Source organism: Petaurus breviceps, unplaced genomic scaffold (assembly GCF_028583685.1).
Source record: "Petaurus breviceps papuanus isolate PSGF00001 unplaced genomic scaffold, PetGlider_PUasm1.0 176, whole genome shotgun sequence".
Classification (NCBI taxonomy): domain Eukaryota; kingdom Metazoa; phylum Chordata; class Mammalia; order Diprotodontia; family Petauridae; genus Petaurus; species Petaurus breviceps.
In genome coordinates, this window is record NW_027185771.1 from 2569427 (window position 1) to 2597381 (window position 27955).

At 43.8% G+C, this 27955-nt stretch overlaps 2 protein-coding genes across 3 annotated transcripts in view; both read left to right on the plus strand.

Moving 5' to 3' along the window:
* The window catches only part of NQO1 (NAD(P)H quinone dehydrogenase 1), a 193656-nt gene that overhangs the window by 130232 nt on the left and 35469 nt on the right, over positions 1-27955 (plus strand). The gene's annotated exons all lie outside the window — the stretch shown is intronic.
* NOB1 (NIN1 (RPN12) binding protein 1 homolog) lies at positions 1599-11941 on the plus strand. Of its 2 annotated transcripts, XM_069085473.1 has the most exons (9): positions 1599-1696; positions 1848-1980; positions 6306-6439; positions 6796-6867; positions 7022-7153; positions 7251-7469; positions 8084-8181; positions 10594-10738; positions 11297-11941. In XM_069085473.1, the coding sequence occupies exons 1-9, from the start codon at positions 1634-1636 to the stop codon at positions 11564-11566; spliced, it is 1266 nt and encodes a 421-aa protein (XP_068941574.1). In that variant the 5' UTR covers positions 1599-1633; the 3' UTR covers positions 11567-11941. The 2 variants fall into 2 exon arrangements, with proteins under 2 accessions (XP_068941574.1, XP_068941575.1); XM_069085474.1 differs by lacking the exon at positions 1599-1696 and having other exon boundaries at positions 1844-1966.

Below are 27955 nucleotides of genomic sequence, written 5' to 3' on the forward strand. Positions count from 1 at the left end.
TTGGCCCCTCTAATGACTTCATCACATGGCATTTCTCTAAAATAATATTAGCTCACTACCACCATATATGACCATGGGCATATCAGTTAACCTTTCATTGGTCTTAAGCAACTTTCTAAGATTATAAGGTACAGACAAATGTCAATTCACATCCATGGAGGGAATTTACACACCAGGAGTTTCCTACATCAATTAAATCAGAGGACCAGAGGACAAGGTAAAGAATGACAGGGAAAAAGGAAAGTGTCAACCAAAGTATTCTAGGAAACTGATAGCAATTCAAGAAGCACAAATAACAGAAATAGAACTAAATGGAGATTTAATAATGAAATCCTGGACAATGGGATCAAAGAATAAACCATAGAAACAATAACTATGTGAAAGACAGTGATAATGATGAAAAATAGACAAGAAATATGGACTTGGGATTTCTCAGTAATGACCACAGATATAGGTCATTACGGATAAGGAGGCTCTGATTTCTGTCAAGATAGTCAATGAGAAACCACATCTTGAGAAGCCATATGAAAAGCCCCCAGGAAGCCTCAACAAAGTAGATGAGAAAGTTTAGAAGACAAATCTTGCTTACAGAAGGCAGAACCTGACAGAATTAAGCTGGAAAAAAAAAAGGTAACAGAAACACATCTTATGCCAGGTGATTAGAAACAAGAAGATTCTGCAGTTGATGTATGGAGCTGATCTGACTAGAGGAAAGCTTGATGCTGGGAACCAACTGGAAAGCCATATTCAGTGCTGTGTAAAGAGTTGGGTGAGGAAAATCTGCCTCACTCTCCTATGGTTTGAGGGAAAACAAACTGTTAAAAGACTTACCTAAATTATCCTTTATTGCCCTCTTTGACTCAAGAGTGGAAAACCCCTCAAAGCTTATATAATAAGCAAGATTTGTATAGCATATCTGTAAATTCCAGTATTGAAGGGAATCACTTTTCAATAAGGACTGCTAGGTGGTGCCCTAGTGCACAGTGCCAGGTCTGGAGTCAGGAAGACCCATCTCCCTGAGTTCAAATGCAGTCTCAGACACTAGCTGTGTTACCCTGGGCAAGTCACTTAACCTTATTTGCCTTAGTTTTCTCATCTGTAAAATGAGCTGGAGAAGGAAATAGCAAAACCAATCTAGTATCTTTGCCAAGAAAACCCCAGATGGGGTCAGGAAGAGTCAGACACGACTGAACAACAACAAACAAATACTTAATGAGGACTTAAATTAATGAATGATTAACTAAATTGGCAAGCAAGTAAATAAAGGAAAGGGTGAATGATCAATCAATGAACATTGATTAAATTACTACGACTACTAGTAAAAATTAAGTGCCTGCTATGCGCCAGGCACTGTCCTAACCAAAAAGAGAGAGGAGAGAGAGACAGAGAGAGAGGAAAGGACGGAGAGGGAGGGAGAGAGGGGAACTAACACGAGGATAATTGGGGTTAGACTGCAGAGGTCCCTCCCCCACCAAAGGACTTTTGCGAGGGGGGCGGGGAGCAGGCGGAGCCCCTGGTTTTCCTCCTCCAACCAGGGGGGGGCGGCGTGTTGGGGAAACGTGCTGGGTCTGCTTTTCTCGGCCTCCGGCAGACTGCGCAAGCGCGAGCGTGCTTGACGCCACGTCCTGTCAAGATGGTGCTGGTAGAGCACGTTGTGGCGGACGCCGGGGCCTTCCTGCGGGACGCGGCGCTGCAGGCACGAGGAGCTGGGGCTCGGGAGGGGAGAGGAGGGGGCGTCCTGCGGAACCCTGGGGTCGGGGTGGGGGCGCTGGAAAGGCGGGGGGGGGTCAGCGAGTCCCCCAGGGGGGAGGGGGAAGAGCCCCCCCGCCTTCCCACCGCCCCCGCAGGACATCGGGAAAACCGTCTACACCATCAGGGAGGTGGTGACCGAGATCCGCGACAAGGCGACCCGGCGGCGCCTGGCCGTGCTGCCCTACGAGCTGCACTTCAAAGAGCCCTACCCCGAGTATGTGAGGCTGGGTGAGTGCGGGGCCGGGGCACCCCTCCCCCCCCCCCCCCCCCCCCCCCCCCCCCCCCTTTTCCTCTTCTCTACTCGCCCCCGACCCTTCCCTTCTTCCTCCTCTGCCCCCCCTTTTTCCTTTTCATCTCTCTTCCCTCTCTACTCGTCCTCCAGTCCCTTCTCCCCTCCTCTCTTCCCTTCCCCTTAGTGCCGCTTCCACTGCACCAAGACTTCTGGGACGCCGGGTCTTGCTTCCTTCGTTCCTCACCCTCGTGGTGGTGGCGTGGTCTGGCCGTGGGTGGTCGGGATGACCTTTGGAAGGGCGGTGTCCGTAGAGGCAGGAGCATGACTGCCAAGGGTTGAGCCACCATTTGGTGTCCCGACTCCGCATCTGGAAGGAAAGGCCCTGCGGGAGGCGGCGTGGGGGGCGCGTGGAGAGCCTCAGTTTCCCCAGATCACACATTTGATCTGTACCCGCCGGGCACTGGCCCTGCCCCCCCCCTCCCGGGGCTGCTTCCCACGGGGGCTCGGTCCTGGGCCCCCCCATTCCATGCCACCTGCTGGTTGTCAGACCCTGTCCCATGGACATCTCAGACTCGCACCCATTTCTGTTGACATCGCTGCCATCTGAAGGGCTGCCAGGGCCTGTTGACTCCACCCCAGGGGTCCCAGGTCTGGTCTGTTCCCTTCCCTTGAGTTTGGTCCCACTTCCTTGAGCTCAGATTTCTGCAGTAGCCACTTCACAGGTCTCTCCACCAGACTCCCCTCTGACTCATCCTCCCCGCTGCCAAAGTCACATTCCCAGAGCATGGGTTTGCCTCTAACTCCCTTATTTCATAAACTATGATGGCTCTCTCAGGGCAGGTAGGCAGTGTAGTGGATAGGGGTGCTGACCCGGAGTCAGGAAGACCTGAGTTCAAATCTGGCTTCAGCCACTTCAGTGACAGGGTCACTCTGTGATCCTGGGCAGGTCACTTAACCCTGAGTGCCTCGGTTTCCTCATCTGTCAAATGAGCTCAGAAGGAACTGGCCAACCATTCCAGTATCTCTGCCAAGAAAACCCCAGATGGGGTCATGAAGTGTCAGACATGACTGAAAATGACTGAACACACAATGACTCTCTGTGGCTTCTGGTATCCAATACAAACTTGTGTTTGGTATTCAGATCCCTTAACCTGACTCTGTCCTGCCTTTCCAGGCTCATTATATATTAGTAACCTTGCCACACTCTAGGTCTAGCCAGACTGGTGTCCTTACTGCCCCTCACATTGCACACTTCAACTCCCTTTGCACAACCTTTCTGTCCCTCTCGCCTGTAATGTTCACTCTTGCCTCTTAGAATCCCTTAGGATTCAGAGTTCAGCTTGAATGCTTCTGCCTTGAGTCCTTTCCCCATCTCGCAGCTGCTAGTGCTGTCCCCTCCCAGATTACTTGGTCTGTGTTTTGTGTGTTCATTGCACATGCCTGTTCCCTAAACGGAATGAACGTCAGGTCCTTCAGGGAAGGGACAAGGCTTGAGTTTTTTTCTTGGTGCTTGGTTTCCCCAGCACCTAAAGCTGCCCATGCATCCCGTATCTGGCATACATTTGGTGCTGAATGAATGCTACTGGATTGATTAGAAGAATGTATTACACATGTGAGACAAAGGAGAAATTAGACAAAATGCTGAGAACATTTTTTGGAGGATAAAACATTGGCCTGGGGATTGGGAAAAGCTCATGGAGGATCAACCAACCCAAGGGGTGGTCTTGAAGTAAAAGGCAAAGGAGTCTGAAAGAATGAGAAATGAGAAAGAGTTGCTTCCCAGCTATGGGAAATGACATGTGCAAATGCCTGAGGTGAGAAATGGTATGTAAAGTTCAGAGAACAGCCAGTGTCCATTTGGGCTGGAACTTACGCTAAGTAAACTGGAATAATAACATGAACTTAGGCTGGAAAAGTAGACAAACCTTAAGCAACAGCATAGGGACTTTATATTTTATGCCATAGTCAATACCTCCCTTCTTTATTTGGGAGCAGATTTTAGAGATTACTTGGTCAAACCTGTTACTTAAGATGGTGGTTTTGACACCTGAGGGAAGGATGCATTGTAGAGGAGACAGACAAGGGTTGGGAGACCAGTTGATAGGCTAAGATGACATAGTCCTAGTAAGCGAGGATAGTGAGTCAGGGAAAGGGGACAGTTTCCAGAGATGATATGGAAAGACTCAATAAGACGTGGCTGTTGATCAGCTCTGGGGGAGAGGGCTGTCAGGAGAAGGGGAGAACAAGATTTTGAACCTGGCTGACTGGGAGAGGTGGGGGGGGTGGATGACAATAAGTCCAGTTTTGGACATGTTGAATTTGAGCGTGTGAATGGGATGTCCTTCAGTTAGCTGGCGAATGGGAGCTTTTTCAGAAGAGAGATTAGGGTTGGAAATCTAAATTTGGGAGTCATCTGCATAGGACTGGTAAAAAAAAAAGTGTGGGAACAGATGAAATCACCAAGAAGCAGTGTGGAGAGACGGGTAGGCCTGGCTAGCCATGGGGTACAGCTTTGATAGGGAGTGAGAACTGGATGATTAACTAGCAGAAGAGACTGAGTGATGAGAAAGTTGGGGGCCTGGGAAGATGTAGTTAATAGTACTGAAAGCTAAAGGAAGGTCAGTGGTAATAACAGCTTCTTACCTTGTGTATTACTTTTCCATAGAGTGCTTAAGTCAGAAACCAAATTACCAGGAAAGTAAGAAGTGAATAGGTGGTGAGGAACTAGCAGTGAGTGGAGTCAGTTCTAGTACCTTAACACAGAAAGGTAGAAATACAGGATTAACTTGTAGGAGTGGAAGGGTCAGGTGAATTATGTATACTTAAAATTAATCAATAAACATTAATTAAGGGCCTACTATGTGCCAGGCACTGTACTAACTGCTGAGGATACCTAAGAGCCAATAGACAGGCCCTGCCCTCAGGGAGCTTACAATCTAATGGGGAAGATCACATGCTAATATATACGAAGTGAGCTATATACAGGATAAGTAGAAAATAATTATCCAAGGGAGGGCACTAGAATTACCAGGAATTAGGGAAGATTTATGCAGAAAGTGGGATTTTAGTTGGGACTTAAATCTGGAGTCTGGAGTGAAGGAGGGAGAGCATTCCAGGCATGGAAGACAACCAGAGGAAATGCCCTTAGCCAAGAGATGTCTTGTTTGTGGGATACCTGGGGACCAGGGTCACTGGATGGCAGAGTACATGGTGGGTCGTAAGGTATAAGAAGCCTGGAAAGGTAAGAGAAGACTAGTTAATAGGTAGTAGATGATGAAAGACTTGGTCCAGTCGTTTTGGAAAGATTGAAGATTGGGGATTGGAGGTAGGATGGGTTCATGGGCCACTCATCAGAAAACATGAGGGTACAAACGGAGGGGCTGGCCAGGGCTACCTCATCATCTGGAGCACAGGAGAAACTGTGTGAAGATGCTGAGCACTTTTGGAGCGGGCACAGGAAGGCTTGTGTGGGCAGCTTGATTTCCTAAAGCAGCCAATGACTTTGTTTGCAGAGAGGAGCAGGAGAGGGTGGGCTTGAGAACAGTTTGGATGGAACAGCTGCTGCTAGAAAGTCCTCTGCCATAAGTGTGAGGGGCTGAGGAATTAAGGGAAAGAAAGGCTTTGGAATGGACGCTTAGGAACGAGCTGGAGAATCATTGAGGCCACGGGATTGCCAAACTATCTAGCAACAGTTCGGGGCTAGACATCAGACTTTTTGGTTCCCGGGTCAGTGCTTTTCCCCCTCTGTCATGCTTCTTTTCTGATTATGTTGCTGTGCAGTCTTAAAGCTAAGATCCCTAGATAATGAGCTGTTCTCCTCAGACCACTTGTCATCTTACTGCAAAAAGGGAAACTTAAATTGTAATATTTAGCAGCAGCCTGCTCCTAGGCCTAAAAACTGGTCTCTTTCACCTCGCCTGATATTTATTCTTCACATTGGTGATAATTGAAAACAAAGAACTTCTAAGTAAAACTCAAAACAATCTTGAAGTCGACAGAACTCCTAGCTGTAAGTAAGGGAAGAAAAAAATTACTTTTTTTGTTGATAGCTTTTGTTTTTGTATCACCTACATTTCCAAATGAACACCTCCTAGAACCCTATTTCATACAGCAAAGAATAAAGAGAACAGTTCTTCTAAATTAACCACACTGAAAAACATCTGACACTATCTGCAGTATTATGTGTCATTATGCACTGTATTACGTATTATTTTTCCCAAAGATTTTAATTTTTTTAAATTTTGATATTTCTGTTATTAACTCCTGTTGTAGTCACAAGCCTTTCAATAATTAACTGAGAGTGGTCACTTCTTGTTTATAGTGACCGAATTTTCCAAGAAGACTGGTGATTACCCCAGCCTTTCAGCCACAGATATCCAGGTGTTGGCCTTGACTTACCAGTTGGAGGCAGAGCTTGTTGGGGTAGCTCACCTGAAGAAAGAACCAGAGCCAAAGGTATAGGATCCGTTGTGGCCATGCTTGAAGCGAATGATGCTAGGCCTGTACTTCACCGCCCACAGGCATTGGTAAACCAAAGCTATCGTTTTCAACTGTTTTGGTGAATTTGTTGTCATGTCTGCTTGAAATTCCTCCGCAGAGACTGTAGGGCAGTATTAGTCCATAGTTCTAAGATCTGTGTCCTACCAAGTGTAATAAGTTAATCTTCATCTCATAGCCGCCTGCCAAGAGGGCTGTCAGTCACAGATCTGGCTTTAAAGGTGCTTGTATGCAGTGGTGTGTGTGAGGCAGAGGTGGGTGGCTGTGTATCCTCCCGCTGTTTCCTTGCTCACACCCCTCCCTGTTTACTGCAGGTTAAAGTGAGTTCGTCGGTACTGCATCCAGAAAATCCTCTACATATTCCTGGTTTTCACCTGCCTTCCAAGGTAATCTTTTGTGCTGGCTGCTGAGGGGCTACAGGACAGGGCTCTGTAGGAAAGTGTGCACTCTGATTTTGACAATCTGCTGTGCTACAAACCTGCAAAGCAGATTCATTCTTTATAATTTGCCCTCCTCAGTTATTTTCTGTCAAAATTTCAGCCCAAACTTCCAGAGGAAACAGTATGTCATGTGCCTCCTGCTGCTGAGCCTGCTGAGAACCTAGAGTATAATTCCTTTCTGTTCTGGAGAAACCCTTTGCCCAATATAGATGTCGATCTTCAGGAACTGACGGTGAGGTTTCTCCCTTGGTCCTTGATGGCAGCAGAGTTGCGTGTGTCTCCTCACTCAGTTCTGTATATTGAATTTTTACGAATTCTTAATTTTCCAGGCTGGAGAAGATCAGAGTGTCCTAAGTGAGGAAGAAGAGAATGGAAGAGGAGAAAAGAGTGAAGGTAGTGCTGAGGAGGAGGAGGAGGATGGGGATGAAGATGAAGATGGAGGCTGGATAACACCCAGCAATATTAAACAAGTCCAGCAAGAACTGGGACAGTATGATAGTCCTGATAATGTCCAGGTTGGCTGTGTAACCACAGACTTTGCCATGCAGGTAAGGTAATACTTACTTAAACAGTCTCTGAACTAAGCGTTTGGGAGGTTTACTAATCTAGATTGTGGCACACTTTGTCCAAACACATTTTGTTCCCTTGTAAAAGCCCAGTCAAGGGTGTTCAAAATTTCATTCACTTTTTACCTTTGAGACTTGAATACTTTGGAGGTTGTCTGCTTTCTTAGTATAGTAGTATCACTTCGTTAAATTGTTTATGGTTTAAAGCTTTGATCCCTCATTCTAATTTCCATTGTCCATATTTCAGGGTTTAGTGATATCTTTATTCTCAGTCATTTTTTGAAGAAAGTGTGTTTTGCCACAAAGACAGTTTATTTTGTTATGAAACAATATGACTTATGTGTTCTAAGATTTTGCTAACTTATGAGACCTTGAAAAACTGGTGATTCTATTGATAGGGAGGGTCATAGCCCTCATTTACAAAAGCATTTGAAACTATAGAAATACTTGTGCCCTTGTCTTCTGTTTCATGTATCTGGTGAGGTAAAAACCCACTTTTCCCTGTTCAAGCAGGAACCAGGGTGTGCCCCGTTTTTGCTGACTTGGCTCATTGGGGTGCTGTGAGGTTCAGCTCTGTTTGAACTTTCTGATTGCAGAATGTTCTGCTCCAGATGGGGCTCCATGTGCTGGGGGTGAACGGGATGCTCATCCGAGAGGCCAGAAGCTACATACTGCGTTGTCATGGCTGCTTCAAGTACGTGGAGATAATTGAATTTCAGATGTGGAGATGCTTGGTCTGTCTTATAGTGGTTGTGTCAGAGCCCTCAGTACTCAAAGGGAATTGGTGTGAGTGTGTTACTGCTAGGTTAGCACAGTGTTTGTGTGTAGCAGCTCTGTGGAGGAACTGGAACCCACTTGGGTGCAGTCACCACCTTTTGGTCTCCCCTGAGCCCATCTCATATGAGGGGGAAACTGCCACAAGACTTTGGTCTCTTGGCAGAACCATGAGGGCAGGTCAGAGTGCAAGCTTATGTACAAATACTTTGTCCTTCAGTGATTAATGGTAGAAGAGTTGGTTTAATTGAACAAACACAAATTGAGCCACGTGGACACAAACATTGTGCCGAATTCTCTGAATGTTCAGCTTGGTGTGCCAGAGGATGTGGGATTAGTCAGGGAGTAGGAAGGCAGGCAGCAGGTGACCATTAGCCTGTGAGATGGTGGCATGATAGGGCTCCTGCCCCCAGCCAAGGAAGCACTGGGGAGGCTGAAGCCCTGTAGTCCTCGGCAGGGGGATTCTTACTGGTCCCAGGACACACCAGAATCACAAGCACTCATCTGGAAAAAGGAAGCAGAATTTCTGGTCTGCTTCAGCATGGGGAACTTCAGACACTCTTCTTCATACTCTTTTTGTGGGTGGTGATAGAAGGTGACATAAGCAAACATTTAGTCCAATGCCCTCATTTGCAGAGGAAGGAATTTAAACTAGTTTAAACTCTCAGATGAGGTGACATAGAAGAGACTTTTTAAAGTCATAGCAGGTGACTCCAAGAATAAAAATCCCAGGCAACACCAGTGGGCACCTACCTGGGCCTCTCTCAGGTACAGTCTTTGAAGAGACAGTAACAGGGACTCTCAGGGTGCATGCATAAGCCCAGTGGCCCTTCCATCCACCATCCGGTGCCTTTCTTAGTGAGGAGCAGTGTCTGCTTCCTCCTAAGACACCTGCTCTTTATGTCTTGGTGTAATGTGGGTGGACAGTAGTGTATGGCTGAAATAATCTTTTCCCAAACAAAATTACATTGCTAATAAGTTTAATTCCCCACATTTGTGCTCATTCTCCTGAGAGCTCGTGAAAGATCTCCATTCTTAGAAAATCAGCTCTGGGCATAAGCAGTAAGTGCTTACACAAGTGAGTAAACATGCCTAGATCGACATAAAAGGTTTAAGGAGCATCTTGGTACATGTTACGTGTGCTCACTTTTACTCAGTGCTGGGGAGGGGTGACAGGGGTTAGCTCAGAGACTATGCCTGCTTTCAAGGAGTTTACCGTCCAGATGAGGGGATAAGACACAAAGAGGCAGCTGTGGTATGTGATCTTATATGGCAGGTACACTGGAGAGTTCTAAAACAGAAGATTGTATAAGGGCACAGAAAATAAGGGTTGACTTAAGGGGTCAGAGGAGGCTTCCTGGAGGAGGGGACATTTGCAATGAACTTGAAAGGAACTTGGGGTTGGGAACAGTTATGGAATTCAAAGCTCCTTTACAAATAAGGAAACAGGCCCAGAGGGGCAGTGACAGGTGTTAGTGGCAGAACTAGAGCCATAATCAAGGCCTTCTGATCAGTCCAGCATTCTTTTCCGCCATACCATGCCAGCTGCACCTTATTGAAATTCTGCATATTGTAGGGATTATGTGATCTCTTGTTTGGATTCCCCATTATTTCCTGTTAGTCTCCAGACCATATCAAAAGCTTCTCAAGCACAGTGATTGTACTGTGTGCTTTTATATTCTCACAATCCCAGGTACACAATAGGTAAAGAAATACAAAACAGGAAACTCCGTGCAAGGTTTTTTTTTTTTTTTTTTTTTTCCCCTTATTTCAGTCACAACCAACTTTTTGTGCCCCCATTTGGGGTTTTCTTGGTAGAGATACTGGAGTGATTTGCCATTTCTTTCCCTAACTCATTTTACATATGAGGAAACTGAGGCAAGCAGGGTTAATTGACTCTCCCAGGGTCACACTGCTAGAAAGTATCTGAGGATGATGAGTTCTGACTCCAGGCCTGATGCTCTATGCACTGTTGCACCAGCTGGCTGCCAAAATAAGTGTTTCACTCCTTAGAAATGTCTCCCAGACTGGCATTTGGTGGTTAGGGTCATAAAAATTTGTCCTTTGAAGAAATGCAGTGATATTGTAATAATTTGTTATTTCTCTCCATTTCACAGCTTGTTTTTATGGCACTTGTTTTTACAGAAACTTTATGGCCCACCTTGCAGAAGAGTATGGAGGGTCTACCTTTGGTGTTGAGGCTGTTTAAAGACTCCTTACAGACACCATTGACAGATGTATCTATCACCATTCAGCGCTTTTTCACATTGTTGTTTCCCAAGTGGGTGGGTTTTCTACCCACAGCTCAAGCATTTCCTTTTGTGCCCTCTAGGACCACCTCCGACATGACCAGGGTCTTCTGTGCACATTGTGGAAATAGAACGCTGAAAAAAGTGGCTGTGACAGTCAATGATGATGGCAGCCTTCACATGCACTTCTCCCGAAACCCCAAGGTGCTGAATGCACGTGGCCTTCGGGTGAGTGGTCAGCCCATTGCCTCTTTCATCAGAGCAGAACCTCAAGGTTGGCAGGAGTGGATGGTATTAAAGGCTCCAGAACTTCAATGATTGGCATCATTGGGATTTGAATTAACAGACAGAAATATGGGAATTGTTTGGCCTGAATCGTTTTGTGTTACATGCTTCGTGAGGCCTGCAGGGAACAAGGGAAGGAGGCTCGAGTCCACCAAAGGGTACAAAGCAGGAAGTCTGTCCAGGCTGTGGCCCAGAGAGAGGGAAACCACACGTGGACTAAGCAAGGGGAGGGAATGGAGTGAATGAGCCAGGCTTTCATAGATGGGGAACTTCAGATTCTCTGCATTTTCCCTTGTTTTCCAAGATAAATACAGTGGTGTGATAGGTACTGGAAGGAGGGACCCTAAATTGGTCTCTTTTTTCTCCTTTACCACATCCACACATGTCTCTGACAAATTAAAACTGTCCCAAAATGACATGGAAGTACCTAACTAACAGAAAAGTGTTAAGACATGTCAAATCCTCCCTCATGTCTAACAGGCTTTCTCCTCTCCTGTGCAGTATTCCCTTCCTGCTCCCAAAGGAGGAAAGCATGCCAACAACCCCCACCTCACAGAGGACCAGCGATTCCCACAGCAGCGACTGTCCCGAAAGGCCAGGCAGAAAACCAACGTTTTTGATCCTGATTACATAGCGGGAGTGGCTCCCTTTGTAGAGAATGATATCTACAGCCGGGCAGCCACGCTCCAGATCAGAGACAGTGTGTTGGGGGCTGGAAGGAGGAGGTTGAACCCTAATGCTTCAACAAAGAAGTTTGTGAAAAAGAGGTGAAGGAAATCTGGGGAGCCCCAAGGATGAGGCTGAATGGCTGCCACCAAAGTGACCATTCTTGCCGTCTGTTTTCAGAAGCTTTTGGAAGGCAGGAAGGGCTCAGGACCTTATGTTTGAATCTAGCCTTGAGGACAGTTCAATTGTGACTTGGCAGCTGGCAAGAAACTGAATATTGGCTTTATCTCCAGTGAATTCTGTACCACCCTTGGCCTGTTAGTATCCGGCTGGCCTGACTTCCCACCACTTTAAATGGAATTTATAAAGAAAGGAAAGGAAAGGATGCCCTGCAGCCCTTCTCTGTTCTCATGTACCTTGAAAGGGGGAATGCCCATCTCCTAGTATTTTTCTAATAAATATGCTATTCTTATGTTTTTATTCTTTTCATCAAGCACCTCTTTTATTCCTTAGCATTTATGGCAGCCAAAGGTGACATCTGTGTTCCAGCCAACTCTAGTTTTAAGGGATGGTAAGGCGTACTTTGGGGGCATTTGAATGTTTTAGGGCCACCAAGAACGAAAGTGCTGTGTGTATCATTGTGTAAGATGAGTATACACTAGTGTCCTTTGTGGGTCATGTTTGGATCCACTGAAAGAGATTTTTCTGTGTGCTTTAAGGATAAGAGGCTATCTCCTTCACATCAGGGGCCCTTGTGTTTTGATGGCCATTTTTCAGATTAAGCGGCAGCATGGGATGGGCTGGGCTTGGGTTCAGCCTCTGATGTCACCATGGGCACAAGTCACTTGGTGACTAAGACTTACACTGCAAATTGCTGCCTTGGTGGGTGTTTACTAATAAAGATGCAAGTCTGAGCTAAAAACAATTTCATGTTCGGTGGAATTGGTGTAAAAAAAAATTTGTTGTAAATGATTCAAGTCATTCTTATGTTTAGCTTGTTATATATTGAGTGACAATATATGGCACATAGTATTATCTTTTTCGTACCTAATTATCCTCCTAAGTACCATGAAGCCCTCATACTACTTATAGGATTATAGATTTTGAGCTGGAAGGAGGAATCCTAGTGGTAATCTGGTCCTGAACTGTTCCCCTCTTCCTTTAGATGATGAAGCTGGGGCCCAGAATTTAAACCCAGGTCTGCCTGCAGATCCAGGACTCTCCATTCCACCGTGGTCATGGTAGTGTGAGAAGTAATCAGTTCTTAGATGAGATCTGGGGTCAGCCGTAGCAATCTTTCAGAACTGGTGTGAGAAATTTTACTCTCCTGCCGTGGGGCAAAGAGAGGTGGTGGTCAACAGCCATTGGTCACTTCCATAGGAATCTTTTATAATGAGCCCATTGCCTGAGAAGTTGGGGACATTGGAGTATGAGTTGGGGGGCTCTGTACCTTGGGTTTTTTTTTCTGCTTGGCATCATGGATTACAGCACTCAGGATGTTCTAGGCATGCATATTAAATTCATGTGGAGTTCATCAGCTCCAAGAAGATAGAAGCTTCCACATACAAAATACTCCAGATAACAAAAATGAAAGCAACATGGTCCTGCTCCAGGAGCTCAGAGTCCACCACAGGACAGAATACATATAGAGATCAGGATGCTACAAAATGAAATAGGGGCAAAGGAGACATTCAGAGTAGAAATGTGAGTGAGAACATGCTTTAGTCTGTGGGGCTCAGGAAAACCAGGATACCTGAGCAGGTGGGAATAAAGAGGAAGTACTCCAGACCAGAGGTGGGAGGTGGCCTGGAAAGTTCAGGTAACAGTATTAGTGTGAAATCCTTGTGTTTGATTGAAATGCCTAATGTGTGGAAAAGAAATCAGCTTGTGGACAGTGTTCGCTGTCAGGTTGAGGAGTTTGTATGTTATTCTCGGGGCAGCGGGAGCCATGGTGAGTATAGGAGTCAGACATCTGCCTTAGTAAGATGGTCTTGGTTTCCATGTAAATGATGAGTGGGAAGGGCAGGGAGTTTGGGCTATTACAGTAGTCCAGAGGGAGTGAGAACCTGGACCAGGCTGTTAGTGCTGTGAATGGAGAAGCTTGGAAAGATGCACTTGGCAGCTGATTGGAGGAGAGACCTCAGGGAAAGCCAGTGATGCTTAAGGCTTTGAGCTGGGCGTTGAAGATAAAAGATGTCACCAACAGTATTAAATCTGAGGGAGTGACAGATTGAGGCATGGGCAAATTTTGGCCTCGAGTGGACCACCCATGGAGAGATGGTTTACCTAGCAGTTAGTGATGTAACTCTGGAGATTAGGGCTGTGTATGTAGATTTGGGAGCCACTTGTATAGAGCTGATCATTGAACACCTGAGAATTTGATGACTTCATCAGGTTTTAAAATAACCACCCTCAATCCCAGGAATGTATATAAATTGATTTATGTGGGATTAGTCAAAGATTAAGGATTAATGGTATAGGTAGGAAGAGACCCATGAAAAATAAAGCATTTATTATGTGCTGGGCCCTGTGCTAAGTGCTGGGAATACAATTACCAAGCCAGCAAGGCAACCCCTGTCTCAAAGATCTTCCATTCTAATGAGGGGAAACATCACATAAAGGGGAATTCAAAACAATGTAGAGGAACGAGGTATAAAATAAGGGAAAAAACTGATTTATCAAAGATGGGGAAAACAGGGATTGAGTCCAGATTTTCCATTGGGGTGGAGATGATTCCAGAGGAAGGACTATGTGAAGAAACCTGCAGGAACTCTGACTACAGTGTCATGGAGAGAGGAAGGTATCCAGAATTGGGGTCAACGATGGTGTCCACGCCAGAGAGGCCACGAAGGATAAAAAGACCATTGAATTTAGCAATAAAGAAATACCTGGTAACCTTGGAGGAAATGGTTTCAGGCAAGTGAGTTCAGAAGCCAGATTGCAAGGTGTTGGGAATTGTGAGGGAGAGGAGGAAATGGGGCCATTTGAGTAGGGCCAGCTCTTTCTAGTAGTTTAGCCATGGGAAGGATACAAGACTATAGCTAGAGGCTGTAATAAAATCTAGGGACTGTTTTTTTCAGGATAGGATGGGACTCCTGTTTGTAGGCTGGAAGGAAGGAGCCTGTGGGTAAAATTAGGAAATTAAAGAATTGAGCCACCAGAGGAGATGAGAAGGAGATGGGGAGGGGGGTGTTTATGCAATGAATGACCTCATTTTTTTTTTTAAAGTAAAATAGGGAGGGTGGCTAGGTGGTGCAGTGAATAGAGCGTCAAGAGGCCCTGAGGTCAAATTCAGCCTCAGACACAACACTAGCCAGGTGACCTTGGGCAAGTCACTTAACCCTAATTGCTCTGTCTTCCCCCCTCCAAAAAAAGCAAAAAAAGAAAAGAAAATGTAAAAGTTAAATAGGGGCTTCTGCCAGGAGACAAGGACAAAGTAATCACATCAGTGATTTGGGAAGTTTTGGAACAGTTGCTATGTGGAATTTTAATAGAAGTGATCAGGGCTAAGAGTAAAAGGATCGACATGTACCGGGAGAGGCCAGTAGATTCTGGATGACGTGTTTGCAGTGGATTCACTCAGCAGCAGCATGTGACTTTCTCCAGGGGCCTTCAGCGGCGTGTCTGCGACCAGAAATACCCATGGTTCACCAGGAGCAGGATGGAGACATACCATCCCCTTAATCAAGTCAGAGTTTGGAACTGACCATTTGCTGCCACAAAATGATGACAGAAACAAGTCTTTATTTTTTTTTTTTTGGCCAAAACAACCTTGAAAAGGAAGGCTCCTAGGATGATAACTACAGCGCTGAAGAGGGCCTTTAGAGGCCGTCAAGCCCAAGCCCTTCCTTTTACAGGTGAGGAAACTGAGGCACAGAGACATTAAGTGACCAGCCGCGAGTCATACAGGTAATCAGTACCTGAGGAAAGTTTGATCCTGGGTATTCCTGACTGCAATTTCAGTAGCAGTCTGTCTGCTGCACCACCCATGCCACTCTTCCCTCTCACACGGTGCCCTTTGCCAGCGTTTCTTCACCATGCCATGGATGCTCAGCCCTCATTGACCAGATTCCTGTCCATCTGCCCCACACTGACCAGACCCTGCCATCCCACTGCCCTTGCCTGCTTCTTACCTGGAAGTTAGACTTGGAGGAACTTCTCTTGGTCTTTGGTTCCAATAGCCCAAACCTGCTTACAATTCTTCACATCTAACCCTACTCTTTCCTCATTTTTCCTTATCCCGGGCTGTAGCCCTGCTTCTTGTTTCCTGGGTCTGTACTCACAGACAGAGAAAGAAGGATAAAATGCAAAAGAGAATGTTATGTGTTCAGACTGGGCATTTTACGGGGAGGAATTTGAAAGGCAAATGTCGGCCACCAGAGGGAGACATGTTGCATTAGCAGACAATGGAAGGAGGGAACTTCTAAATGAATGCTTAGTAAGGGATAGAAGGAAAATTAAGGGAAGGGAATATGCATTTATTAAGCGCCTACTCTGTGGTAGGCACTGTGCTAAGTGTTTTGCAGATATTAACTCATTTGAATCTCACAACTAGGTAAATTCTATTAGTACTCCCCCATTCTACAGTTGAGGAAACTGAGGCAGATAGGTGAAGTGACTTGACCAGGGTCATACATTTAGTTAGTATCTGAGACTATTTAAATCCAGGTCTTCTAGCCTCTAGACCCAGCACTTCATCTACTGTGCCTCTAAAGCAAATATTAATTATATAATAAGATGGGTATATGTCCACAAGGGCTATCAAATTTAGAACTGAAAGGTACTTGAGAGGCCATCCAACATACCCTCTTTATCTTACAGATGAGAAAATTGAAGCCTCAAGAGATTAAATAGAATTGGAGGTGGGATTTGAACTCTGGTCCCCTTAGACCAGATCCATGCTCTTCCTGCCATACTATTCCCCTCCAACTCCTGAACTTGGCCTTTAAGGAAAATAGCATCTCAACAAGTTAGAGATGTGGCAAAGAATGGACTGGATTCTAGGATTGAGGAACAGCCTGCATAAACACACAGAGACAATAAAGGGCTCATTTCTGAGATCAACAAGGAGTTGATTCAAATTTAAAAAAAAAAAGAGCCATTCCCCAATAGATAAATGGTGAGCAGATATGAATAGATAGTTTTTAAAGGAAGATATCCAAACTGTGAAGGCATAATCTGAAAAATTGCCCTAAATGACCCATAATTAGAGAAATGAAAATTAATGCAACTCTGAGGTTCTGCCTCATACCCACCACATTAGCAAAGATGATGAAAAGGCAAAGGACAAACATTGGAGGGAAGGGCCAAGGGGAAAACGCATATGCTAATATGATGTTGGTAAAGCTATGACTTGGTACAACCATTCTGCAAAGCTATTTGGAATTACCCCCCTTCCCCCCTGAATGACCAAACTTCATATCCTTTAACCAACTGTTACCTCTACTGGGCCCATCACCCCTCAAGAGATCAAAGAAAGAGAAAAGGGATTCATATATACAAAAACAATCATAGCAGCTCTTTGTGATGCCAAAGGACTAGAACCTAAAAGGGCGCCCCTCAATGGCGGAATGGCTAAGGAAATCATGGTACATGAACGTGACACAAGAAACCTACAAAAGATGGGTGTGAATTGATGCTGGATGAAGGGAGCAGAGCCAGAATTGAACAGTAACAACCATACTGTAAAGACAAACAGCTCTGGGGACTTAGCCTCAGATGAATGTAATGACCCACCGCAATTCCAGAGGACTAGTGATAATTTATGCTGCACACCTCCCTCCCAAAGAGAGGTGATGGCCTCAATATGCAGATGTAAATTTTTGGACATGGCTGTTGTGGGAACTGGCTTTGTTCAGCTTAGGGTATATTTGTTAGAAGGGGTTTTGTTTTTCTTTTAAATAAGGGAGTGGGGAGGGGGAGGGAAAGAAAGAAAAAATGCTTGTTAGTTGGAAAAGAAGAACAATGGGGGTGTGTACAGGATGTTAGGGATCAGCCAGTCATTCAGTGTGGCTACAGTGGATTATGAAATAAGGTCAGAAAGGTAGGCAGGAAGCAAAGTGTGGAGAGCTTTAAATTCCATCCTGAAGAGTCGGATTTTTTTTTTCCTAGAGGCAACAGGTCAAATTCTTTTTACCCAAGTGCTGTTATAATAAAAAGTTAGCTCTGCCAAAGATAGTCTTACAATCCCAGGAAAACCAAGCACAATCCCATTGGACAATGTCATGGAGTCCAACATTGGGGCATTTGCCCTCTCAAATAGCCATCGTGGCAGTAAAAAGAGGAAGTGAAGGGGGAATGATTTCAAGCAGATTATATTGTTTTCTTTCCAAATGCAGAGATCTGCCCCCTCCAGGGAAACTTGGCTGGTATCCACAGGAACCATACCAAGGGACTACAAACTTCTGAATTCCCCAGATATGCCTGACAGGTGCTCTGGGTGATTGTACCAGGTCCATCATCTATGTCTCAGAGAAAAGCAAAGGGACTTTGGGGACGCCTTGTGCAAGAAAGATGTTGTACACATGGACACGAAGCATTGCCTGGTGCCTAATGAGGCTGTTTATATTCTCTGATCTGGAGGATGGGGGAGGGGAGCCAGAGGGGACATGGATGGGGGGACTCAGGAGAATTCCTCCACCCCTGACTTTTTTATTTCTGGCTGTGGATAACAAGTTCCATCAACAATGTCTTCATAAGACTAAATGGTCTTGAGTGGTACCCAGGGGAAGAAGGCCTCAAAGGCTTCCTCCATATCCAGTAATCACACCACACCAAGAATATTCCAGCCAGGACATATTATGTGCACTAGCCTCTGATACCCCCCACATGATGGGGGGACAATCACAGTAAAAATGTCTGACATTTACATGGCGCCTTAAGGTTTGTAGAGCGAGTGCTTCATACACATTATCTCCTGGGGTGTGTTTCTACAAGTATTTGCAGAATCACTGAATTTCAGAGTTGGGAGGGGCCACCTAGTTCAAGCGATAACATTAAAAGAATCCCCTTGGCAACACTTCTGACAAACTGTCAGCCAACCTTTCCTTGATGCCCTCTGGTGGGAGGGACCTACAATCTCCCAGGGCAATCCATTCCACTTTTGGACACTGCTAATTACTAGGAAGGTACTCCTTTCATATATGTATGTGTGTACATACATGTATATGTATATGCGTGTGTGCATTATGTATATATACATACGTATATGGATATGTGTGCATATATAGTATATGTGGTATATTATACGCATGCATATGTATATGTCTATATATGTGTGTACACAGGAGTACACATATGTGTACATATATGCATGCGTGTGCACACATGCATGTGTATTGTGTATCAGCAAGTGCTGCAAGTCAGGGCTTGATTTATTGTTTTGTTGATTGTCCAATTTTCATAAAGTTCTGGGGAAATTGTTCATAATGTATATTAAACTTAAAAGTGTGTTGTGTGTCTTTTTTTGAGGTGGGATATATGCATTTTCTAGATCAAATTACTTGCCTTCTCAATGAGGGCAGAGGGGAGGGAGGGAGCTCAAATTTTTAAAAAAACAAATGTTAATTGTTTTTATACATAATTCGGGGAAAACAAAATAATAAATGAAATTAAATATATACATATATTTTTTGTTCAAAACTTAACAGACACCAAATAAAATGAGTCTTTCCTTATACAAAGTAGAAGATGTAAAACTGAAAATCGAATGTAAAATAAGTTAAACCTCTAGAAGTTTTTCATTTCATGGGCCATGAAAACCCATGAAAGTGTTGCAGAAGACAAGGAGGGATGAATGATTCTGATCTGTGTCACTAAAGGGAATATTCATTCACATGGATGAGAGCAGAGATCTATGGCAGTATGGTGTAGACCACCGGATCGGGGGTCCAAAGACTTGAATATAAATCCCATCTCCAATGTTCCCTATTCGTGTAATGGGCAAGCCAATGACCTCTCTGCATCTCAGTTCTCTCCTCTGTAAAATAAAGGAGTTGACCGAGGTGCCCTCTTCTCTGGCCTCTCAATTCTGGTTATGGGAGTCTATGAGTTTTTGGAAGTCCTTATGTCAAGCCTAAAATTGCTCCTTTGCAGCTTCCTTCCATGTTCCAAGGTCTGTCTTTTCATAAGGCAGACTTTCTTTTAAAAAAAAAAAAAAGCTTTGGGCTTTTTTTTTTTTTAGTATTTTTCCCCAGTTACATGTAAAAAAAAGTTTTTAATATTCATTTTAAAAACTTTCAGTTTCAAATTCTCTCCCTTCCTCCTCTTCTTCATTGAAAAGGCAAGCAATTCAATATAGGTTATACATGTGTAGTCATGTAAATATTTCCATAAAAGTTATACTGTGAAAGAAAACATAGATAAATCCCCCCCAAAACCTCAAGAAAAATGAAAACAAAAAGAATTATGCTTCAATCTATTCGGACACCATCAGTTCTTTCTCTGGGGATGGATAGCATTTTTCATCCTAAGTCCTTCAGAGTTGTCTTGGATCATTGTATTGCTGAGAATAGCTGTTATTCACAACTGATTATCTTACAATATTGCTGTTACTTTGTACACAGTACATTTCACTTTGCATTAGTTCATGCAAGTCTCTCCAGGCTTTTCCAAGGGCATCCCATTTTTCATTTCTCATAGCACAGTAGTATTCCATCACACTTACATATAACAACTCATTGAGTCATTCCCCAGTTGATGGGCATCTCCTTAATTTTCAATTCTTTGCCACCAGAAAAGAGCTATTATAGATATTTTTGTACATGTAGGTCCTTTTCCTTTTTGTTTTATTCTCTTTTGGGATATAGACCTGGTAATGGTATTGCTAGGTCAAAGGGTATGCATGGTTTTTATAGTCCCTTTGAACATAGTTCCAAATTGCTCTACAGAATGGTTGAATCAGTTCACAACTCCACTGACAATGCATTAATACCTCATTAAAAAAATTTTTTTCTTCATGGTTATCTCTTCCCAATGACTATCCACACACCCTTCTCTCAAGAGAACAACCCTTGTAACAAAGCACAGTTAAACAAAACAAATGAGCCAATTGCCCTGGTCTGACAATGTATGTCTCATTCTGGACCCCACAGTCCAGGAAACCTCTAGTAAGAGGTCGGAGCAGGTGCTCTTCAAAGAGTAGATTGGGGGCAGCTAGGTGGCACAGTAAAGAGAACACCAGCCCTGGAGTCAGGAGGACCTGAGTTCAAATCCAGCCTCAGATACTTGACACATTTACTAGCCATGTGATCTTGGGCAAGTCACTTGACCCCAATTGCCCTCCTCTCCCCTCCCCAAAAAAGAAAGAGTAGATTGTTAAATTTTCAGTGTGATGCGGTGGCTAGGTGGCACAGTGAATAGAGCACTGGCCCTGGAGTTAGGAGGTCCTGAGTTCAAATCTAGCCTTAGATACTTAACACAAAAACTAGCTGTGTGACCTTGGGGCAAGTCACTTAACCCCATTTGCCTTCCAAAAAAAAATTTTCAGTGTGAGCATTTACATGTCAGAAATTGGCAAATGCTACAAATCAGGGCTTGATTTATTGTTTTGTTGATTGTCCAATTTCCAGAAAGTTCTGGGAAAGTTGTTCATAATGTATATTAAACTTAAAAGTGTGCTGTGTGTACTTTTTTTGAGGGGGTAGCTGATTGTCAAACTTTTTTTGGGAGGGAGAAGAGCTGTTTGTTAAACATTTCCTAGCAAACCCTGAGTGTGAGGCATATTTTACCCATCATCCTCTAAAGCCACAATTGTTTACTGCATAAATTAGAGTTCTGAAGTCTTTCAATGTTGGTGGAATGTAAACTACTTGAGAACAGAATTTGTTTTATTTTTTACTTCATCAATGATTCTTGATCTATTATTGGTTGTTGTCTTTATATTACAATGGTAATTGTATAAATTCTCCTACTGGTGCTGCTTACTTTGCATTTAATCATAAAACCAAGGCATCCTTCCAGTTACTTTATGTCCCTCATGAGTCTTCACTCCTCCAAGGGAGCTCAGCAGCCACACCTTTTTCAGCTGGTCCTGAGACTCTTCACTGTTGGAGTTGTCCTTCCTGGAAAGTTGTGAAGCTCTCAGTGTTTTTCCTAAATCATAATGCCCAGAACAGACCACAAGAACACAATGCTGTACATGCAGTCTGACTTCGGGTTTTGAGTCATTTTCGGTTGTGTCCTGCTCTTTGTGACCCCATTTGGTTTTGGGGTTTTTTGGGCAAAGATTTTGGTTTGCCATTTCCTTCTCTCACTCATTTTACAGATAAGGAAACTGAGGCAAACAGTTAAGTAACATGCAGAGGATCACACAGCTAGTCACTGTCTGGGGCCAAATTTGAATCTGAGAAGATGTCTTGCTGATTCTAGGGCCCACAACCTCACTGCCCCTGTGCTTGGATTAGGGCAGGGAGTAGCTTGACTAGGTGGCTCAAGGAGAGAGAGCTTTGGGCTTGGTTGTCAGGAAGGCCTGAGTTTGAATAGTGCCTTAGACACTTACCAGCTGTGATTCTCTGGGCAAGTTACTTAACCTCTCTGGTCTCAGTTTCCTCATTTGTAAAACAAAGATAATGATATCACCTACTTCACAAGGTTGTCTAGGATCAAACAAGTTAACAAAGGTAAAGCATTTTGCAAACCTTAAAGTGATATAGAAACAGGAGCTAGCATCCTCAGATGCTGCCTGAGATCACAGTAGTTGGGTGTTTCTTTGGGGGGGGGGGGTTTGAGGTTAAGTGACTTGCCCAAGGTCACATGGCTAGTAAGTGTTAAGTGTCTGAGGTCCAGATTTGAACTCAGTCCTCCTGACTCCAGGGCCGGTGCTCTGTCCACTATGCCACCTTAGCTGCCTCACATTAGTTTGTTTTTTTTTTAATAAGTATAGGAGAGGCTAGGTGGCGCAGTGAATATAGTACCAGCCCTGGAGTCAGGAGGACCTGAGTTCAAATCTGGCCTCAGATACTTGCCACTTACTAGCTGTGTGACCTTGAGCAAGTCACTTAGCCCCAGTTGTCCTGCCTTCCCCCTCCAAAAAGCAAAAAAAAAAAATTAAAAAGACAAAAAACAACTCCCCCCCCCAGAAAAAGTCTTATTAGATTACTTTTGTTTTTATATCAGTCATTTCTAGAAACAGCCTCTCTTCCTGCAGCAAATGAATCCTTCTTTGTAATAAACTATTAGTCAAACAAAGGGGGCAGCTAGGAGGTCCTGTGGATAGAATGCCTCCTCTCCCAATGTTCAGCCCCAATTGGCCCGAGTTACCCTCACTGCCCCTGCTGGGGCTCAGTACACCCCACAGTTGTTCACATCTGCCCACTGGCCCTCCATGATCATGAACTCATGTTTCCTACTCACCATGATGGCTACTTGCTTTTCCCTCCTCTTTCTCTGCTTCTCAGTTTCCATGATTCCCATCCCTCAAGCTCAGGGTCAGGGGCATTCTGGGTAGTTTGCCTTCAAGGCAAGTCTAAAAGTCCCTGGGAGCTGGGAAGGGGACTGACTGCCGGGCAGCAGGCACAACTACTCATCTCTTGTTCCTGTCCAAGTTGAGGTGCCCATGGCTGGTACGTTGTAAGTGCTTAGGATGACTCCACTTTCTTGCAGGCGGTATATTTTCTTCTAAGTAAAACCAATATAAAATTTTTGCCTCCATTACCTGAGGAAAAGGTGTGGCTGAAGAGAATTAAGGGTGTATCTTAAAGCTAATGTTAACACCATGCTAAATGATGACCATGCTTTACATGGCTTATATGGAAATGTTTTACATGACTTCACATGTAGAATTAGTATATTGCTGCTTTCTCAATGGGTGGGGAAAGGGTTGGACAAAGGAAGAGAATCTGGAACGAAAAATTTGTTTAAGTGAATGTTAAAAATTGTCTTTTTTGGGGTGGCTAGGTGGTTCAGTAAATAGAGCACTGGCCCTGGAGTCAAGAGACCTCAGTTCAAATCCAGCCTCAGACACTTAGCACTTACAAGTCGTGTGACCTTGGGCAAGTCACTTAACCCCAATTGCTCTGCATTCCCCCTTCGAAAAGAAAAAAAATGCCTTTTCATGCAATTGGGAAAAATAAAATATTTTTAAATGAACATTAAAATAAAGTATAATTATTTTTAAAATTAAAATAATTAGCATGTTTTCATCTGAGGGGTAATATAATGACCCCTCAGATCCACATGATTTTTCTCCTCTTTTGCTTTGGGAGTCTGGGGTCCATTAGACAAAAAATTCAGAGTATAGTCATAATCTCTCTGAGCCCCCAGTTAGGAAAATTACTAACATCGAGGTGGTTTGACTGTCTGCTTTAGTTTACATTTATATCTCTCTCCATTTAACCACTGGCCTCTTTGTGGTTGAGGCAAAATTCAGAATCCCGGAAGTGTTTGGCTAAGCAGCAGCGTATGTTACTTCAGAGATTGCTAGACAGGCTCTAGAATAGAAGCTGGGGAAAGCGTTGACCTTTTCTTGGAACTTTGTTTCATGTTTGAGGAAGTGGGGACAGCTGGTGGCCTCAACCTCAGTCTCTTGCTTTGAGAAGCCCTCGGGGCCACTTCCTTTTGTGCCATAGTTCAGTCTTCCTTTCTTTTTCTCCTGTCAGTGATTGCCTCTAAGCTAGTGGTCCTTTCCAGCTCAGTCCTGGACGTCCCCATTCCTCCTACACCGACCTTCAAAATCTCAAACCTCTCCGTTTTCACATTGGCCTGCTATAGGACGCCCACTGGATAGCGGGTCAATGTCACTCCTATTGATCCAGGACTTTTCGCACTTGAAGTCTTCAACTGATTCATTGAGACTTGTTCTCACCTTGTTGAGTCATAAGGACATCTTATCACTTTCCCTAAGTGGAATGGGGTGACCATCTGTTTACTCAAACATCCCACCCATACATTAACTTATTGGTACAAAGTAAAAGCACAATTTTACTTTACTTTAGCTTCAGTTTACTTCACTTTTCTCTTAGGTTCAGCTTTGATCAGCAATGAATAACTTCAGAATCTTAAATATATATTTATACAATACATATATACACATACATATATACAGATAGAGACAGAGACAGAGATAGAGATAGAGACAGAGATAGAGATAGAGACAGACAGAGATAGAGACAGACAGAGACAGAAATAGAGATGGAAACAGAGACAGAGATAGAGATAAAGACAGAGACAGAGATAGAGACAGAGACAGAGACAGAGATAGAGATAGAGATAGAGACAGAGAGAGAGACAGAGACAGAGAGACAGAGATAGAGATAGAGACAGAGCCAGGGACAGAGATAGAGATAGAGACAGAGACAGAGATAAAGATAGAGACAGAGATAGAGATAGAGACAGAGACAGAGATAGAGATAGAGATAGAGATAGAGACAGACAGAGACAGAGATAGAGACAGAGACAGAGCCAGAGACAGAGACAGAGATTGGAGACAGAGATAGAGATAGAGACAGAGACAGAGATAAAGATAGAGACAGAGACAGAGCCAGAGACAGAGATAGAGATAGATAGAAGTTGAGGCCTGGAATCACAAAACATTTGCTTGGAATTTTCCTGCAAAACCTGCCTTGCTTTATATTCTTTCTGAATCTCAACATACTATGTTTTGTTGCAATACAGTGAAGTGGTTTTTATTCTAGTGGGTAATTTATTTACATTTTTATTCACACCTTCCTCCCACAGATATCACAATATGAATACACTACAAACCACTTTTTCTCTTCCTTAAAGCCCCCTCACTGGACCTGCCAGATGCCCCGAGACAATGCTCATCAACTTCTCTGCCATCTTTTGATGGCCCTGAATCCAAATTGAAGGTGGTTCTCATAGCTTCCACCCTGTGGCATACAGCATCTTTCCTTCCTCACAGAGGAGATGATCGAAGGTGTTTTTTTTTTTAAACTTACATAAATGGTCACACCATTTGAATGAACTGTGAGTTACTGACAAACACTCCCTCCAGGGAGGTGGACACCAGGCCTTGCCATCTCCCCTTCAGTCACTGGGTCTAACTGTCTTCACTGCTGCTGGGCCCTCCAGACCTCTGGGTGCTATCATCAGGTAATGTGCTGGCTGGGGCACCCTAAGGACTCCTGAGCTTTGACATTGGTCCAGGTGTTACTAGACTGAATTGAGACCAAACTGATTATCACAATTAGATTTCTTAAGATTGCTGGACTGAATATGTCAGATGCTGTGAATTATTGTTTGTCTTTTGTTCTCAAAGAGAACCAATGATATCAGGAGGGTGATGTCTTGACTTGCAAGTGAATTGGATTTGAGTGAGGCAGAACTGGGCAAAGTCATCAGCCTCACTCTCTCCTCCAGAGCGGCAAGACACATGTTAGGACAACTATGGATGGCCCCGGATGCCGTGAATATTGTTTGCTCTGACTTTAGGAAAGCATTTGGCAAACTCTCCTATGTGGATCAGATGGAGGAAGAGAAGTAGGTTAGACGATTCAGTAAGTCTAAGACCAGTTGAACGACCAGGTCCAGACAGTAGTTACAGATGGTTCTGTGTCACCTATGTGTACTGTTTAATATTTAATATTTTCATCAGTGACCTAGATGGGAAACATAAATGTCAGGCTTCTAAAAATTCTAGATGGCCTGGATCTAAGAGTGATCGCTAACATGCCAGATAGAAGAGTTGGGATACAAAAAGAACAAATTGGAAAATGGGAAGTTTCCCGGAGGATTCCAGCTGTGTGCCTCTTTCATGCCTCATCACGATAGGAAGATGACCCCTTTTCGGAAAGTTATAGCAATGGAGCACAAGTTCTAGCAGAAGCTGCTGAATCAGAAAGACTTCAAACAGGGTCTGGTGAGAAACTGTGGGTCTCTTATTTCAATTGTAAAGAGGCTCCTTATCTGGTCAGCCAGGTGGTGATGCATTTCTTATTCACATCGATTAAGTTATAGAGGGTGGCAATCTTCACCCATTGGGGGAGTACATTTGGTGATGAACTTATCAGTCCTTAAAGCATTAAAATAAATATAAAGTCCTATATTTGGGTTCAAATACAAATCTCCTTGATGTGAGTTTTCAGTTGGAACCTTTACCCTCTGTATACTTTATTAATTTAATGTAATCAGAAACTTTCAAGCTCAGTTTCTGACTTGCCCTTCCCTTGGGGTACACTCCTATATAAATATTTGCAGATAATTATTTACTTATTAATCTTCTTAACTATACTTTAACTTCTTTAAAGTAAGACTCTTTCTGCAGCCTAGAAGCATTCAACATAATATGGAGCTGAGTACCTTTACCTCAGTAAATTCTGGCTGACAATGATGGATATATTATAACCAATAAAAGTGGTGAAATGGATAGAGCGGCGGGCTTAGTAAGGCCCAAATTGGACTCCAGCCTCAGACTTTTAGCTGCATGGCTCTGGGCATGTCATTTAATTTCTCTTAGCCTTGGTTTCCTCATCTATAAATGGGGGAAAGTGATAGCACATGGCTCACTGGGTTGTTGTGAGGACCAAAAGAGATTAATGTGTGTAAAGGGCTTTGCAAATCTTAAAGTACTAAGAACCCTAGATATTATTAAAAGATTCAAATAGGAAAGAACCATTAAGATTTCTTTTTATAATATTTTTTTTGTTTGCTTTTTGGAGTGCAATTGGGGTTAACTGACTTGCCCAAGGTCACACAGCTAGTTTTTGTGTTAAGTATCTGAGACCAGATTTGAACTCAGGTCCTCCTGACTCCAGGACCAGTACTGTATTCACTGTGCCACCTAGCCACCCCTATAACTAATTTTAAGGAGAACCATTTATTAGATGAAATTAGGCCAGCCTTTGGTCACTTACCAGTAGATTAAATGATTAAATTAAATGGTCTGTTGTCATCCCCCTCCAGAACCAAGCATCACCTTCCTGCCATGATAAAACCTCAGATGGGGATATTAGTGGAGTCCTCTACTAAATTTCATTTTAGGAAAGGCAGCCAATTATGCTGACCTATGCCCCAGAGAGCTAGATTCTAACCCTAGATCTACCATTAACTTTGTTGTTATTGTTCAAATCACGTCTGACTCTTGCTAACCCCATTTGGGGTTTTCTTGGAAGAGATACTGGAGTGGTTTGCCATTTCCTTCTCCAGTTCATTTTACAGATGAGGAAACTGGACAAACCCGTTAAATGACTTGCCCAAGGTCACACAGCTAGTAAGTGTCTGAGCCTGGATTTGAACTCACAAAGATGGATCTTCCTGATTCCCAGCTCAGTGCTCTATCCACTGTGCCACCTAGCTGTCCTAGCTAGCTAAGATATTTAACATTCCCCAGATGTTAACACCCCTTTCCCCAACCCCAACTATCTTGCATTCATTTTGTATATAACTTTATAAACTTTTATGTGTAGCAAGTTGTACATCTATTAGCTAGGTGGCACAGTGGATAGAGTACTAGTCCTGGAGTCAGTAAGATGAGTTCAAATCCAGTCTCAGATACTTACCAGCTATGTGAACCTGGCCAAGTCACTTTGCCTCCAT

Coding starts and splice junctions, on each gene's coding strand:
- NOB1 (XM_069085473.1), top strand. CDS start 1,634: ATGGTGCTGGTAGAGCACGTTGTGGCGGACGCCGGGGCCTTCCTGCGG. Junction 1,981..6,305: donor CCCCGAGTATGTGAGGCTGG/GTGAGTGCGGGG, acceptor TCTTGTTTATAG/TGACCGAATTTTCCAAGAAG. Junction 8,182..10,593: donor CGTTGTCATGGCTGCTTCAA/GTACGTGGAGAT, acceptor TGTGCCCTCTAG/GACCACCTCCGACATGACCA.